The sequence below is a fragment of the Mus caroli genome, unplaced genomic scaffold (genome assembly GCF_978045245.1).
Source record: "Mus caroli unplaced genomic scaffold, Mus_caroli_1 scaffold_13, whole genome shotgun sequence".
Taxonomy (NCBI): Eukaryota; Metazoa; Chordata; class Mammalia; order Rodentia; family Muridae; genus Mus; species Mus caroli.
The window spans coordinates 113,893,046-113,907,928 of NW_028227268.1; the positions used below are offsets into that span (position 1 = coordinate 113,893,046).

The following is a 14,883-nucleotide window of genomic DNA, read 5'->3' on the forward strand; positions in this document are numbered from 1 at the left end:
AATCTATTATCATGCTGCTCACCAGGGCCACACAGATGCTCACATCATGTTCTCCAGCAAAAGAACTCAGAGCTAAATAAATCCATTTTTGTAAAACAATACCCTGTCCCAAGTATTTTGTTATTGATGGACCAGCCTGATTCCATGTTAAGATTACAAACCATCCAGTAACAAGGCCAAAGTAAGCTAATTCCTGTTTCCTGGAAAGCTTACGTTTGACCATGTGTTGATCCAATTTCTAGAATTTGACATGTTCCACACCTCATATCCTAACCTCCACCCTAATAAAATAAGATGTTTTGTCAAGATACAACATAATCAAAAACTCATGGAAAGTCATTGCAGGTTTTAGAAAAATAAAATAGTAAAATAATAAAACCCTTTCTCTTGTGTTTGGGCCTGTTCTCTCAAAGCCCACTTTAGAAAGACAGCCCTGACTGACAGAAAATAAAGCCTGCTCAATTTGACCAAAAATTTTGGTTCAGTAATCTTTACTCTCAGTAGTATTAACACTACAGCCACAGAAAGGAGAGTAATATAACTTTTTATAATTTAATGAGTTGTTTCTAAAGTCCTTATTGTCCCATCTTAATCTTCTGGTATTTTTTAGCTTTCTTTGAGGGAGAAAAAAGTTCCCTGAGATTTGAATGCTAATCCATGACAGTATTTAACAGATTGGAGGGTTTTGGGTATCTCAGCCTCGAACAAATTTTATGTTCAAAGATTTCCTGTGAAGCTGTATAAGCATTCATAAGAGACAGGCAGAAGAAACTGCCCGTGAGGAGTCATACACATATTTGTAAGTTTCATTCTAGATATTATCTAGATATACTTGGAGTTCTCTGAGCATGTCCTTCATGTGCTCTGTAGCACACAACAGTGTTGTTGTTTGTGAGTTCAATGGGCTTTGAATATGGTCTCTACCATATGAATATGGACTGAATAGGTCTTTCTGCTTTAGGGATGCCTGTAGTTTTTAATAGCATAACATGCACGTTAAATCTCAAAGAGAGGGACAGATGCTGTAAGGACCTCCTTCTTCCTAAAAAAAAATTAAAAATTAAAAAATAAAAAAATAAATAAAAATGGTTTTCTGGATATGTACTTGCTTATAGGGTCAAAGAGGCTTCATAGCGGTCACCTTGCAGCTTGAGGTGAAGGTTATTAGTGCTCAAGTGCAAACACATTGATGATAACAGAGGCTGAGTAAGCTCTTGTCGTCACAGAGCCAATGAGGGTGAGATCTGACTGAGGCAGCCTGGGAACCAGCTGTGTTCTCCACATGCACATAGCTGCCTCAGATTCACCCTCTGGGCTTTCTACCCTTGATCTTCACAGTCATCTTCACAGATGAGCCTGACCAGAAGCAGAGTCAATAACCACTACCACCATCTAGCTACCCTGCTAGCTCACCCTGAGCACCGTTCTGGACAAGGAAGGGAAAGTGGAGACTTGGGGGGGGGGGGGAGGGTAGAGTAGAGGTGCCCTAGCAGCACTGTAGAGGAAATGAGCTGGACATACAGACAGAATTGTGAACATCTCCTGTCATTCATAAAGTAAGTACTGATTACTCGCCGGTGTTTTCTTTGAAAGAACAGAGAAAAGAATTGTCCTATTTTCTGCTAATCATTCTTTCATTAATATGACATTAGGCCAAAGATGGATCGCATGTGCTCCTGTTTCTGCTCCTCAGAGGTATGTGTTTTTTACAACCTGTGTGTTTTCAGTAGAGAAGAGAAAATGATCACATCTGAATCCTTCATCGGATAAATCTCTTTGTCTTCCAAGAGAAGACTGAACTGAGGCAACATAATTAGTTTTCTTGTAATCCTTCCATACTGAGACCATCAATAGTTATTCAGTCTCAGCTAATTACCAGTATGACTAACAAACAAAATAATGTCATCATGAACTAGGAAACATATATCAAACTATTTTCTCTGAGTTCTTATGTATATCACTGAAAAGACAGACTTGTAGGATCCAGGACACTATCATGGTTTTGCTTCACTTGTTCCATTTGTAATTATAAATTTCTTAGGAGCAGATTCCTTGCATTAATCTTGTCCCTCTAATAATACTTGATTTGCAGTGCATCCTCAATGAATAATAAGGGAAATGACAGTAATGGAAGCATTTATAAAGCAAGGCATGCTGTATTAGGGTTCAGAATCCAGGCATGTTCCCCTCCCCGAGTGTTACTCTCAGAGCTCCCCAAAAAGTCTTCTTCAACGCAATCAGCACATATTGACAGACTAGTATTTATATTCTTTGTTGTCATTGTTGTTGCTGTTGTTGTTGTTGTAAATATATGAAATTAGCGAAATACTAACAGAAAAAATTGAGAATTTAAACATGTAAAACCTCAGTCATGGTTCTAGTTTTCTGGGCTTGAAAGGATCTATAGAGGAAGAAGGCAATATATTTTACTGTAGCTAACTATTTTGAGGTCATCACTTAAATGCAACATGGTCATTTGTAAATACTGATTCCAAGTTTTAAACACAGCTTTATATTGTGCCTCACTAAGTCTCACCAACATGACTACAGAAATTGAGCTGAACAAGGAAAACACTAGTAGACACACCAAAGTAGATGGGAGAAAGCCCATGAAGCCTCAACCCTACAGAAAGAACTGCAGGCAACTAAGGGATGCTGAGTGTAGGGAAAAACAGTCTTTCCAGAAAAAGAGCGTATCAGTGGAAATATAAATAAAAGTAAGATTATTCAGACCGGATATAGGAATTATATATATTCATATACATACACAATGGCAATTAATGAAAACTGATGCTATAGATTTAAAGGGTAGAAAGGAAAGGTATACGGGAGGGGCTGGAAAGAGGAAATGGAAATAATATATGTTGTAAGTATACTATAATCTCAAAATAATGTTTAAGTAAATTGAGAAAAACAGGCAAGTAGGCCACTCATCCATAAACATAAAACAGCAGTTATGATCCAGAGGCCATGCAACAAGGAAAACAAATGCAAACATTGTTCAAGGTGTTGGGCACTTGCAGATGGGATGTCATGGAGTTGCAGCTTTTCCACTTAGTGCCTTTCATGAGGCCTTGGGCAATTTATAAATTTTTTTCTAAAATTCATTTTCTTCATGTATGATGAGATACCGTCTCTCAAACATCTCAGGGGTTGGGTGGGATTTAAATAGACCAGAAAAACCAAAAGCAGTCTAGAAGCTGTGAATTTCAATGCCATTAACAGAAACAGCCTTCCAGGCATGGAGGCATAGACCTTTCATTCCAGCACAGTAACACTTTTGTTTTGTTTTGTTTTACTGTGTTTTGTTTTGGTTTTTTTGAGACAGGGTTTCTCTGTATAGTCCTGGCTGTCCTGGAACTCACTTTGTAGACCAGGCTGGCCCAGCCTGCCTCCCAAGTGCTGGGATTAAAGGTGTGCACCACTACCGCCCTGCAGTAACACCCTTTAAGGCATGGAGGCATACATCTGTGATTCTAGCACTAGAGAGGAGACAGACGAAGGATCAGGAGTTCAAGATCAGACTCACCTACATACTAACTGTGAGGTCAGTCTGTGATACTTAAGATGCCAAATCAGAAACAAAACAAAATACAATTAATACTAACAACAACAGCAGCAATAATAATATCTATTGATTGTAATGCATTTGCCAGGTACTGTGACATACATTCCCAGGTTGATCTTTGTATCAAATCTTCTATTATTCCATTTACTCACAAAATAAGTAAGTTAGATAAAGAGCTTCCTATTACAGAAAAGATCGTTTTTGATTACTTCAGAAAAGCTGTCGAGTTGGCGTTAGCTTATTAATATCACACTACTCAGTGAATATTGAAAAAATGTGGCATATGTATACAGTAGAATAGTATCCAGCCATAAAAATTAAATCATGAAGCAACCATGAGTAGAACTCTTCATGAGCAGTGAGGTACGACAAAGAAAGAAAACTACCACATGCATGCATGTTGTCTATTAAATTAAAAAATAATATAGTGAGAATTTTGGTTTCTTAAAAAAAATAAATCTGGGTTATATGAATATGTTTTGGTTTTAATCCCAGCCAGGTAAGAGGCTACTTCACAGCAGGTGACTATCATTTGCCTCATGTAGTAGCAGGAGCTACTAGCTCCATTAGGCATTCTGGGGACTCTTAATGCCAGGGGCTCAAGAGAGGCTGCAGGCATGCTGCAAGGAGGCTTCTCTTCCCCAGCTTCTGCTAGATCCTGTTGATGTGGCTTGTCAAGGGTTCATGTTGGAGATGACTTGATGGTGGAGAATGGACTTTCCCAAAAAAGTTTGGTGCCCCTAATCAGCAGGAAATATCTATTTTGTTGAATGAAAGAGATCTATGCCCCATTTCCCCTATAACCTTCTTCCACACCTACCTAGTGTTAGAGAGTTGGAAGGGATTAAGATGGAATAATGGTTGGGGTTGGAAGGGAGATAGAGGTATAAAAGCACAATAAAATAGTAAAAAAAAAATATGCCAATGATGTCTCAATATATACAAGTGTTCTTTAATATAAGTAACACACAATTCATGCTTAAGTCCTTTTGGTTTGAGTTTGCTTATGTCAGAGGAATACTTTTTTTTTTTTTTCTGTAGTCCTCCAGAGCATGTGTCTATGAAAGATAAAAAGAAGTAATTAGGCAGTTTGTTCCTGGCCATTCCATAAAATGAGACCCATTAATTAGACCCACTAATTAGACCCATTAATGTTCTACTCATTAAGATGACTTTCACTCCATGTAGCCTAAGTGGGAACACAGACTAACCCATCCTCAAGGGAGCAACACTCTGGTCTCCAGAGCTCCTGGTGTAGGATTCTCTGCTGTGCTGAGGGCACCAGATACTTACCTGAGAGCATCAGCACAGACAGGGTCTTGATCTCTGAACTTGCGCAGAAGCACATGAGTTAGGTCTGGGCCATGGCTCCCACTGCTGTTGACGGTGAGAAAACAAAACACCATTAGAAGCAAGCAGAGAACCCACTTTGATCTCACCCTAGCTAACCTGATTGGGCTAACAATTTCCAGAATATCAGATAAAGCTAATTTCCCAGTTCTTTTATGGAAAAGGTCATGAACAAGGATGAAATTGAAAAACTTCTTTAAGCACAGCTATTGCCACCACTCATATGTGTTTGTGTGTGTTTCTAGTCAAAGCACATTATTTTTCTCTTATTGTCCATTAATTTTCTAACCACTTTTACATATTTTCATGGATTTAAAATCAAATTCTAAAGACTGCCTAATATAATGCCATCATATGTTAATTTATTAAAATCAGTAAAATTATTTTCTCCATGCTGGAGCCTTAACTTGGAACAAATATTCATGCTATTTCTCAGCAATTCAAAACTGCAACCTATATTTACGTCCTTTGGTTTCTGCATGCCATTGAATCATACTTCTGTAGTAAGAAATCTTCAGCACAAGGTGGGACCTGTGCTTTAAGCACACTTAGAGTGATGGTGTTATAGTTTACTGACCATAAGCCTCACATCTATTCATAGTTCAAGAAATATTGCCAAAAAGCAAGGTCATTGATACGGATTTTTTTTACCAAGAGATACTCAGCAGCAATACATTCATGTCATTGTGAGGAAAAAATGCAGCAATAAACTCTAGGAAAAAGTTTAAATTTTGTACATCAACTTTTAGAAACTGGAATAATTGGCCAGGCGTGGTGGCACACACCTTTAATCCCAGCACTTGGGAGGCAGAGGCAGGCAGACTTCTGAGTTCAAGGCCAGCCTGATCTATAAAGTGAGTTCTAGGACAGCCAGGGCTACACAGAGAAACCCTGTCTCAAAAAACCAAAACCAAAACCAAAACAAAACAAAACAAAAAACTGGAATAATTGGTAGTGGGATTCATTTCAGTTGGTTAAAATTCAGAATTGGGATATTTATTAAATACAACTGATGTTTACAATGACAGATATTATGCAGATATAGATGGATAGAATGTCAATGGAATAAACTAGAGAAAGGTAATAAAATTTATCTGATGGACTCTAGTTCAGTAGCAAAGGAAAATAGGGATTTTTTGTGTGTTTTTAAAAATATTTTATTAATTATTTTCTTTATATACATTTCAAATGCTATCCCGAAAGTCCCCTATACCCTCCCCCTGCCCTGCTCCCCTACCCACCCACTCCCTCTTCTTGGCCCTGGTGTTCCCCTGTACTGGGGCATATAGAGTTTGCAAGACCAAGGGGCCTCTCTTACCAATGATGGCCGACTAGGCCATCTTCTGCTACATATGCAGCTAGAGACACGCGCTCTGGGGGTACTGGTTAGTTCATATTGTTGTTCCACTATAACCTTGTAGATCCCTTTAGCTCCTTGGGTACTTTCTCTAGCTCCTCCATTGGGGGCCCTGTGCTCCATCCAATAGCTGACTGTGAGCATCCACTTCTGTGTTTGCCAGGCACTGGCATAGCCTCACAAGAGACAGCTATATCAGGGTCCTTTCAGCAAAATCTTCCTAGCGTATGCAATGGTGTCTGTGTTTGGAGGCTGATTATGGGATGGATCCCCAGTGGGAATGTAAGCTTGTATAACCACTCTGGAAAACAGTCTGGCAGTTCCTCAGAAAATTGGACATAGTACTACTGGAAGATCCAGCAATACCTCTCCTGGGCATATACTCAGAAGATGTTCCAACTGGTAATAAGGACATATCCTCCACTATGTTCATAGCAGCCTTATTTATAATAGCCAGAAGCTGGAAAGAACCCAGATGTCCCTCAACAGAGGAATAGATACAGAAAATGTGGTACATTTACACAATGGAGTACTACTCAGCTATTAAAAACAATGAATTTATGAAATTCCTAGGCAAATGGATAGACCTGGAGGGTATCATCCTGAGTGAGGTAACCCAGTCACAAAAGAACTCACATGATATGCACTCACTGATAAGTGGATATTAGCCCAGAAACTTAGAATACTCAAGATACAATTTGCAAAACACATGAAACTCAAGAAGAACAAAGACCAAAGTGTGGACACTTTGCCCCTTCTTAGAAATGGGAACAAAACTCCCATGGAAGGAGTTACAGAGACAAAGATTGGAGCTGAGATGAAAGGATGAAAATAGGGATTTTTACAGAGCAGAACTGGATAGAAGTTCAGAGTCATCTTGGAGTGACTGGTCTGGTAAGTAGAGTTCTTTCCTCTCAGGGACAGAGAGAGAGCAACATCTGATGGTGACTAAACCATGGCTTAAGACAGAAGGTCTCAGAAAACTGCACTGTACTATTAATAACACATATTTTAAATAACAGAAAAGAGCGGGGGTTGTGGGGGAGGGATAAAAAGGTTGCCACCTCCAGAGCAATTATTCAGAGAGGTTGAACAAGAAATACTTCCTTTGCACTCAAACAGAGAAGTGGGAAGGTACTGCTTTAAATTTTAATTTAATTTATAACATTTATTGATTGGGAGTTACCTCGCATTATGAGATGACAACTTATTGGAATCAATTTTCTTACTCCATTATATGGGTTCTAACGAGAAAACTCAAGTCATCCAGATTGATGGCAAAGTACCTTTATCCACTAAGTCATTTTGCTGGTCCTGTGAGACTCCAGTTTTTAAAAGACTGCCATACTGGATCTATGACTTGGTCACCCTAGACCCTCCTGAAAAGCACACCATGGGAACCAAAGTAGAACAGCTCTGAAAAGTAGGGGAGAAACTAAGCAAGTCAGCGGGTGCTAGGCATTGGGAAGGACCAGGGCTAGAAGCAGCATTTTCAACTCTACTTCTAAAAGTTCTCTTGTTAATAAGACCATGTAAAACATCACCCAGAGCTATTATCAGCATTTTAAACCAACATAGTAAAAGACACCCCCACTCTAAGATGTGCATGGCACCTATGCCACAGCTTGTAACATTGCATATAGGGTGTAGGTGAAACCCAAGCGTCAAAATCAGGTCCAGAACCCAGGCTAGAAGCAATATTTACTCTGAGGCCCTAGACCTGTCTTTCCTTTTCACAATTCTTTATTTGAAATCTGGTATCTATTCAGCAGGCCAGCTATGTTTTTCACTTGTTTTGCCCTTTGTTTTTTTTTTTCTGTTTTTTTCCTGTCTGTTTTTTTCTAATATCCCTTTTGAAGGGTTTTTCAAAAGATAAAGATTCTCTGGTTGGAGGGAAGGAGTCTCTGTACCTCAAATTTATGAGTTCGGGATGTTGAGGTTGCTTGACCAACCTCTGACTGCCATTATTTACATCTTTCTCTTCTCATGTTACCATCCTCCTGAGATGCCTCATTTCCCCTAATTGTCCTTCTTGTAGCTTCCCTGCTGTATCTTTCTATCACTCCTTACTAATCACTAGCCTTACTCAGCTTTACTCCCTGCACTCACACACTCTAATATGTAGTGAATACACTATTATGAGTGTTCCTTCTTTTCTTAAAATGATTCAGTTGAAAGAACAATTTCTCTTTAATTGCCTTATATTGTATTTTCACAAAGGGGAGCACTGGGTACTGGTGCAACAAGCACGTGGGCTGAGGATTTAGTAATTGAAGTATATCCTTAGCAAGACGAGACGCATTATGTCAGGTAGACCCAGTCCTTCAGGAACACTGAAAATATGTCCGCTCAAATAATACGGTTGATATTTTTAAATCTCACAAACAGTTTTTTCTCTATGGGTACATGCAAAGAAAAACTAATTACAAGAAAATTTAAAGTATTAATACTCCTAAAAACATTATTGATCCCATAGTAGTGTTGTCCAATGAGAATGAATTCAAGAAAACCCCAGAAAAATAATTCAAAAGAAAAATTGTTTTAAGTATGTGCAATGAAATCTAACAGGACACAACACATGAAAGAATACAAAGAGAACATATGAGTGAAATAAGGAAATCAATATGTAAATATATAAAAGTAAACTTCAGAGGGGAGCAGACTTACTGAGAAAAATAAGCTGAAATGGAAATGAAAAATTCAAAACTTCCAATGAAGTTTCTTTCGGAAAGCCTAACAGAGTGGATCAAGAAGAGGAACTTTTAGAGTTTGAAGACAAGGCAGTGAAATGGAACATTCAAATGATTACAAAGATAGTAAAGGGGAAACCACAAACAGAATGTGAGATTTGAGGATGCAACTAAAGGATCAAACATGAACAACAGGCAGGCTTGGGACGATATGTTTCAAACTATTAAAGATAAAAGCAGTAAACTCAAATTACTATATTCTACAAAACCACCCATAACAATTGAAAATTAAAAAATAAATACTTTCCATGATAAATAGAAACTAGGAAACTGTGGCTACTAAGGAGGCCCTAAATTGGTACTTAAAGAATTCTTTCACTTAGTCTTTAGTTCTATGTCCCAGTATAGGGGAATGCCAGGGCCAGGAAGCAGGCGAGGGTAGGTTGGGGAGCAGTTGGGGAGAGGGGGGAGGGAATAAGGGATTTTTGGAAGGGAAACTAGGAAAGGAGATAACATTTGAAATGTAAATAAAGAAAATATCAAAAAAAAAAAAAAAACGAACTCTTTCAAAGCAAAATGAAATATGTTCACATCCATGAGGCAACAAGAAAGAGAAAAAGTAATAAGAAACTGTGATAGGACAGTGGTTAATCATATGAGGATTATTAAAAAAGCACCAAACTTTACCAAACCAACAAAATGATTGTAGTTCATATTCACCTTTCAGTAATAATGCTGAATGTACATGGTCTTCATTCCCTAAACAAAAGAAATGCACTAGCAGTTGTTTGTTTAAAATGAGAATCCATCAGTGTGTTACCTCCAAAAGAAATGTACCTCACCATCAAAGATAATTAGAAAAACACAACCTCAAGGGAAAAAAAAAAAACCTGGGAAAAGAATTCTAAGCTAATAGAATAATAAAGCAAGCATGGGTCACTGTTCACATGTGTCAAAATAGGCTTCAAACCAAAATTAGTCTTAAAGTAACTCATACTGACTAAGGGAACAATCCAGCAAGAGACTATTTCAGTTATAAACAAATGTTCAATGAATGCTGGCACATATGAGTTCATAAAACAAAATTAGATGAAAAGACACATATTAACCCAAACAACTTTAATACCCCATTCTCATCAATAGATGGCTCATCATACCTATAGAGAAACATGAGTTAAATGACATCATAGATCAAACAACTGAACATATGTTTGTACATCATCTCATCTGAATGCTTAGAACAAACAGCATAAACAGTACATGGAACTTTCCCTAGTGAAGCTATACAGTAGAACACGAAGCCAAGCTTAATAAATATAAAGATCATGAAGAAAATTCTTGTATTTTATCTCATAACAATGAGTTATAACCTGAAGCACACAGCAAAAGAGACCACAGAACACAAACTCATGCATTGAACAATGCACTATTTAATTAATAATTCATTCAAGAAATCAAGAAGAAGAATTTTTAGTCCAATAATTCAATGAAACTGAAACTACAATGTATCAAACCTAAAGTGAACTGAAAAGAGTCCTAAGAAGAAACTTAGACCCATAGATGCCTGCATTCAAAAATCAGAGAAATCTGAAAACAATAACTTAATGGTATACCTTAGGGCCTAGAAGAAGAACAGGAAAACCTGAAGTTGGTAAGTAGAAAAGAACAATTAAGATCACAGCAGAAACTAATGAGATAGAAATCAAGATATTAAATAAATAAATTAAATAAATACCACTGAAACAAGAAATTGATTGTTTGAAAAGAAAAAGAAAAGAAAAGAAAGATTGGCAAGCTCTTAGCCCAACTAATCCAAAGAATAAGAAGCAAAATCAAAGATGAAAGGCAGAAATTATGTCAGATATCAGTGATACACTAACATTATAATATATCATATTATTAGGATCAGCTTTAAAGATGTGTATCATACTAATAATCTGGAAAATGTCTAGATACATGTAGCAAACCAAACATTAAACCATGAAAAGATAATAACAACTAATGCTGAGCTTTAAGAAGGAACAAACCGAAGCTGTTATAAAAATCTTCCAACTCAAAACCCAGGCCCAGTTGATCCATTGCTGAATTCTGTCAGATCTTAAAAGTAACTGGTACTAACCTTTTTTGAACTATTCTATAAAATACAGAGAATGTATGCTCCAAACTCACTTAATAAAGCAAATATTATCCTGATATGAATGCCAAACAAAGATATACAAAAATTCAAATTATAGACCAGTCTCTCTGGTTCATTTGGATATAAACATTCTCAATTAAATACTTCCAAACTGTAGAGCTCATTGGGTAAAAGTACTTGCTGTATAAGCGTAAGACCTTAAGTTGAAGATACAGAAACCATGTACAGTAAGACACAATAATTCCAGGGCCCCCTTGGTGATATGGGGTCCAAGAAAGAATGTATAAAACTTGAAAAACAGCTGCCTCTCAATATGCAGTGGCAAACAAAAAGAGACCTGATACCAAAGAATGTGAAAGCCGAGAGCTGACACTTGAGGTTGTGCTACAACCACTCTAGTAGTGATATGCATTACAGGCCTGAAAGCCTGGCCAAAGTCCTGAGCAGGGAGGGGATCTCAAGGAAACTTTGCCTCCTCGAACATTGGCATTCCCATAGCCCATATACTCAAAACCTGTCCCTGCATTAGTCTAGTGTTTGGATCCATGTACTCTCATTCAGTATGGTTTTATTATAAGTGCCTTTAAGGATTAATTTTGACATATAGCTAAGCCTCCACCAGTGTTCCGATGGTTCCTAGAAAATCCTTCGGGCGTGGCGTGGTGGTGCACTCCTTTAATCCCAGCACTCGGGAGGCAGAGGCAGGCGGATTTCTGAGTTTGAGGCCAGCCTGGTCTACAAAGTGAGTTCCAGGACAGCCAGGGCTATATAGAGAAACCCTGTCTCGAAAAACCAAAAAAAGAAAAAAAAAAAAAAAAAGAAAAGAAAAAGGAAAAAAAGAAAAAGAAAATCCTTGAAGCCTACCCTGAGCTTGGAATTCAGTAAGAATGTTACCTATTCAGTAACATTCAAATTCACTTCTAGTAGAGACAGTAAAACTAAATTAGGCATTCCAATTTACTCAAAGCAGAGCTAGAAAAGCTCAGGGCTAGTCTGCATAGTAATTACTTAGGCCAAGTCACACCCAAACACAGGAATACACAATGGCCTAGGAATTGACTAGCATTGCTTCAGAGCATTCACCTGGTTCCTGTGTTTAGCTGATCTTTTTAATTAAGGGTTGTTTCTATTCTCAGTGGTAAATGCAGCCTGGCTCCTGCCTCTTTTTATGTATGCATTCTTTTTGTTTTGTGTCAATGTAACTTGGCAGATGTGTTCACCTGGATTTATCGTTTTTCTTCTGTATTAAAAGTCTGGTGTTCATTTGGACAAAATACATTCAGATTCAGCTCTCCCTTGAGTCCATGTCTGTCTGTCAGTTCTTGCTAACCCTTGCTCACCTGCAACCAGAAACCTGTTCCCTACAGATCGGAGACCCAATAGAGATTAGTCTGTGGCAAGGCTGTCCTCTGACCTCCACACACACGCTTTGTATTCACACATCTGAACTCACATAGATAAGCATGCACAATTCTTATGCATGTATGTACACACACATGCACACAGCAAAAATACCATTCCTTACAAATGAGTTGGTTTTATTCTAAAGATACAAGGTGGTTCAACGTGTGCAAATTAATGAATGTGATATATTACATGAGTGGACTCTTATGATATCATAACATAATCAAAAAAATCATGTGATAAAAGACTTCATGATAAAATGAAGCATCAATATATAAGAAAAATTCTGAAGAAACAAGGAATTCAAGGAACATGTCCCAATACAAAAAAGGTTATAAATGATAAACCTATAGCTAATATTGCACTAAATGGAAAAAAACTAAAGTATTTCAACTACAATCATGAATACAAGAAGGATGTCCAATATCTCTATTATTATTCATTGTCATGCTTGGAAACTTAGCTAAAGCAGTCTGACAAAAAAAAAAAAAAAAAAGGAACTGTACTGGCTAATTTTGTGTCAACTTGACACAGCTGGAGTTATCACAGAGAAAGGAGCTTCAGTTGAGGAAATACCTCCACGAGATCCAACTGTAAGGCGTTTTCTCAATTAGTGATCAAGGGGGAAAGGCCCCTTGTGGGTGGGACCATGTCTGGGCTGGTAGTCTTGGTTCTATAAGAGAGCAGGCTGAGCAAGCCAGGGGAAGCAAGCCAGTAAAGAACATCCCTCCATGGCCTCTGCATCAGCTCCTGCTTCCTGACCTGCTTGAGTTCCAGTCCTGACTTCCTTGGTGATGAACAGCAATGTGGAAAGTGTAAGGTGCCGAATAAACCCTTTCCTCCCCAACTTGCTTCTTGGTCATGATGTTTGTGTAGGAATAGAAACCCTGACTAAAACAGGAACTATAAGAAATACAATTATAAAAGGAAAAAGTCAAAGTAACCTTAATATGCAGATAATATGACTCAGTATGTAAGAGACCCTGAGGAGTCACCCAGGAAACTCTTAGAGCTGATAAGTACTTTTGGCAAGTGATAGGCACACCTAGGACTGACATACAAAAGTCAGTAGCCATCCTATATACCAATGGCAAACATACTGAGAAATAAATCATGAAAACACTTTCATTCCCATTTCTCTGAGTGGAGCACAGGTGGCCCAGTAACTTTCCTCTTGGACCCCCTACCAAAAGCCTCACCTGTGTGAGAAGGAGCCAGTGATTCATTGGTCAGGACCAGTCCTGTCTATAAGCTGCTGTAAGTCAATCCTCTAAAGAAACTCTCAGGTTATACTTGTGCTCTGGCCTCAGAAACAATAATAGTGTTCATATTAGTGGGGAGGGGCTAGGAACCAAAGCCAGAGCCTTAACCAAGCAAGGCAAGTCCTCTACTTATATGAGAATTCTTACCTGATATTAGAAAAATAAATAAATTGATGTCGTTGCTGTATGACATCATCAACTTGGGCTTCTGCAACAACACAACCATAAAGTAGCTTGTATTCAATAGAAAAACAAAAAACAAACAACGTTTCTTACCTGAAGAAGTAAGTTTCTGCAGTCTCATAATGGCCAAGTGTAAGTCTGAGTGGAGGGTACGTGATGGCCAAAGGCTGCACCATGAACAAGCCCATGGCCAAGGCCACAAAGAGCACAGGCAGCAACAAATCTGAGGTGGTGCTTTTCCAGGCTCGAAGTGTATGCAGTAGCCGCTTCCTCAGGAGTGCCACTGCTTGTCCCAGAAGTAGCTGGCAGCCACCTATCGGCTCAGGCAGGGCCCCTACTGGTGGAGTGCTCAGGGGAGAGACATCTGTAGGGGATGAAAGATAGACAAAGTGAGCAGCATGCAGATGGATGGAGTTCCTACTCGTACTTGGTTCTGATGAATATCTCCAATTATTCTGTAGGGACCCTGGACCATACTTCTAAAGGATAACTTCTCTATCCAGACAACCACTTCTGGGCTTTCCAGATCCCTCTTCTGGTCACGGTACTATGACTAGGGACACTAAACATAGGGACAAAGTAGTGCTGGGTTCCCTGTGACATTGCTTCTGAATGAGGCCAGTGAGAATAGACCTCCTCTGGTGTGTTTATTAGTTGAAATGAAGCTTGAAGCATAAGTGAATTCTGAAACACCAAAGACAGAAGTCAGGGGTTCTGTGAGTCCCACCCCTCTGACTGAGCTGGCTGAGGAGAGGAATACTGAAGAGATGCTCTCTCAGATGCACCCGTTTTCCTCCTCATCCCTCCTGTTCTTCTCTTCTGCCATTACGTTGAGTCTTTCCTGGGAAAGCTGTGGATTGTGAGAATGTGTGGGATATCAGAAAGGACCATGTCACCTGTTTTCCTTCCTGCCACCTGCCACAGCTCCTCCT

General features: G+C 38.7%; 1 protein-coding gene across 1 annotated transcript in view; it reads right to left on the reverse strand.

Annotated features, from left to right (window-relative positions):
- Nucleotides 1-14,883, reverse strand: part of Abca13 (ATP binding cassette subfamily A member 13) — a 485,227-nt gene that overhangs the window by 156,825 nt on the left and 313,519 nt on the right. Inside the window, exons 43-44 of the mRNA XM_021177120.2 lie at nucleotides 14,045-14,315; nucleotides 4,862-4,945 (exon numbers count right to left, since the gene is read on the reverse strand). Coding sequence (XP_021032779.1) covers nucleotides 4,862-4,945; nucleotides 14,045-14,315 — 355 coding nt within the window. The remainder of the gene's footprint in view (nucleotides 1-4,861; nucleotides 4,946-14,044; nucleotides 14,316-14,883) is intronic.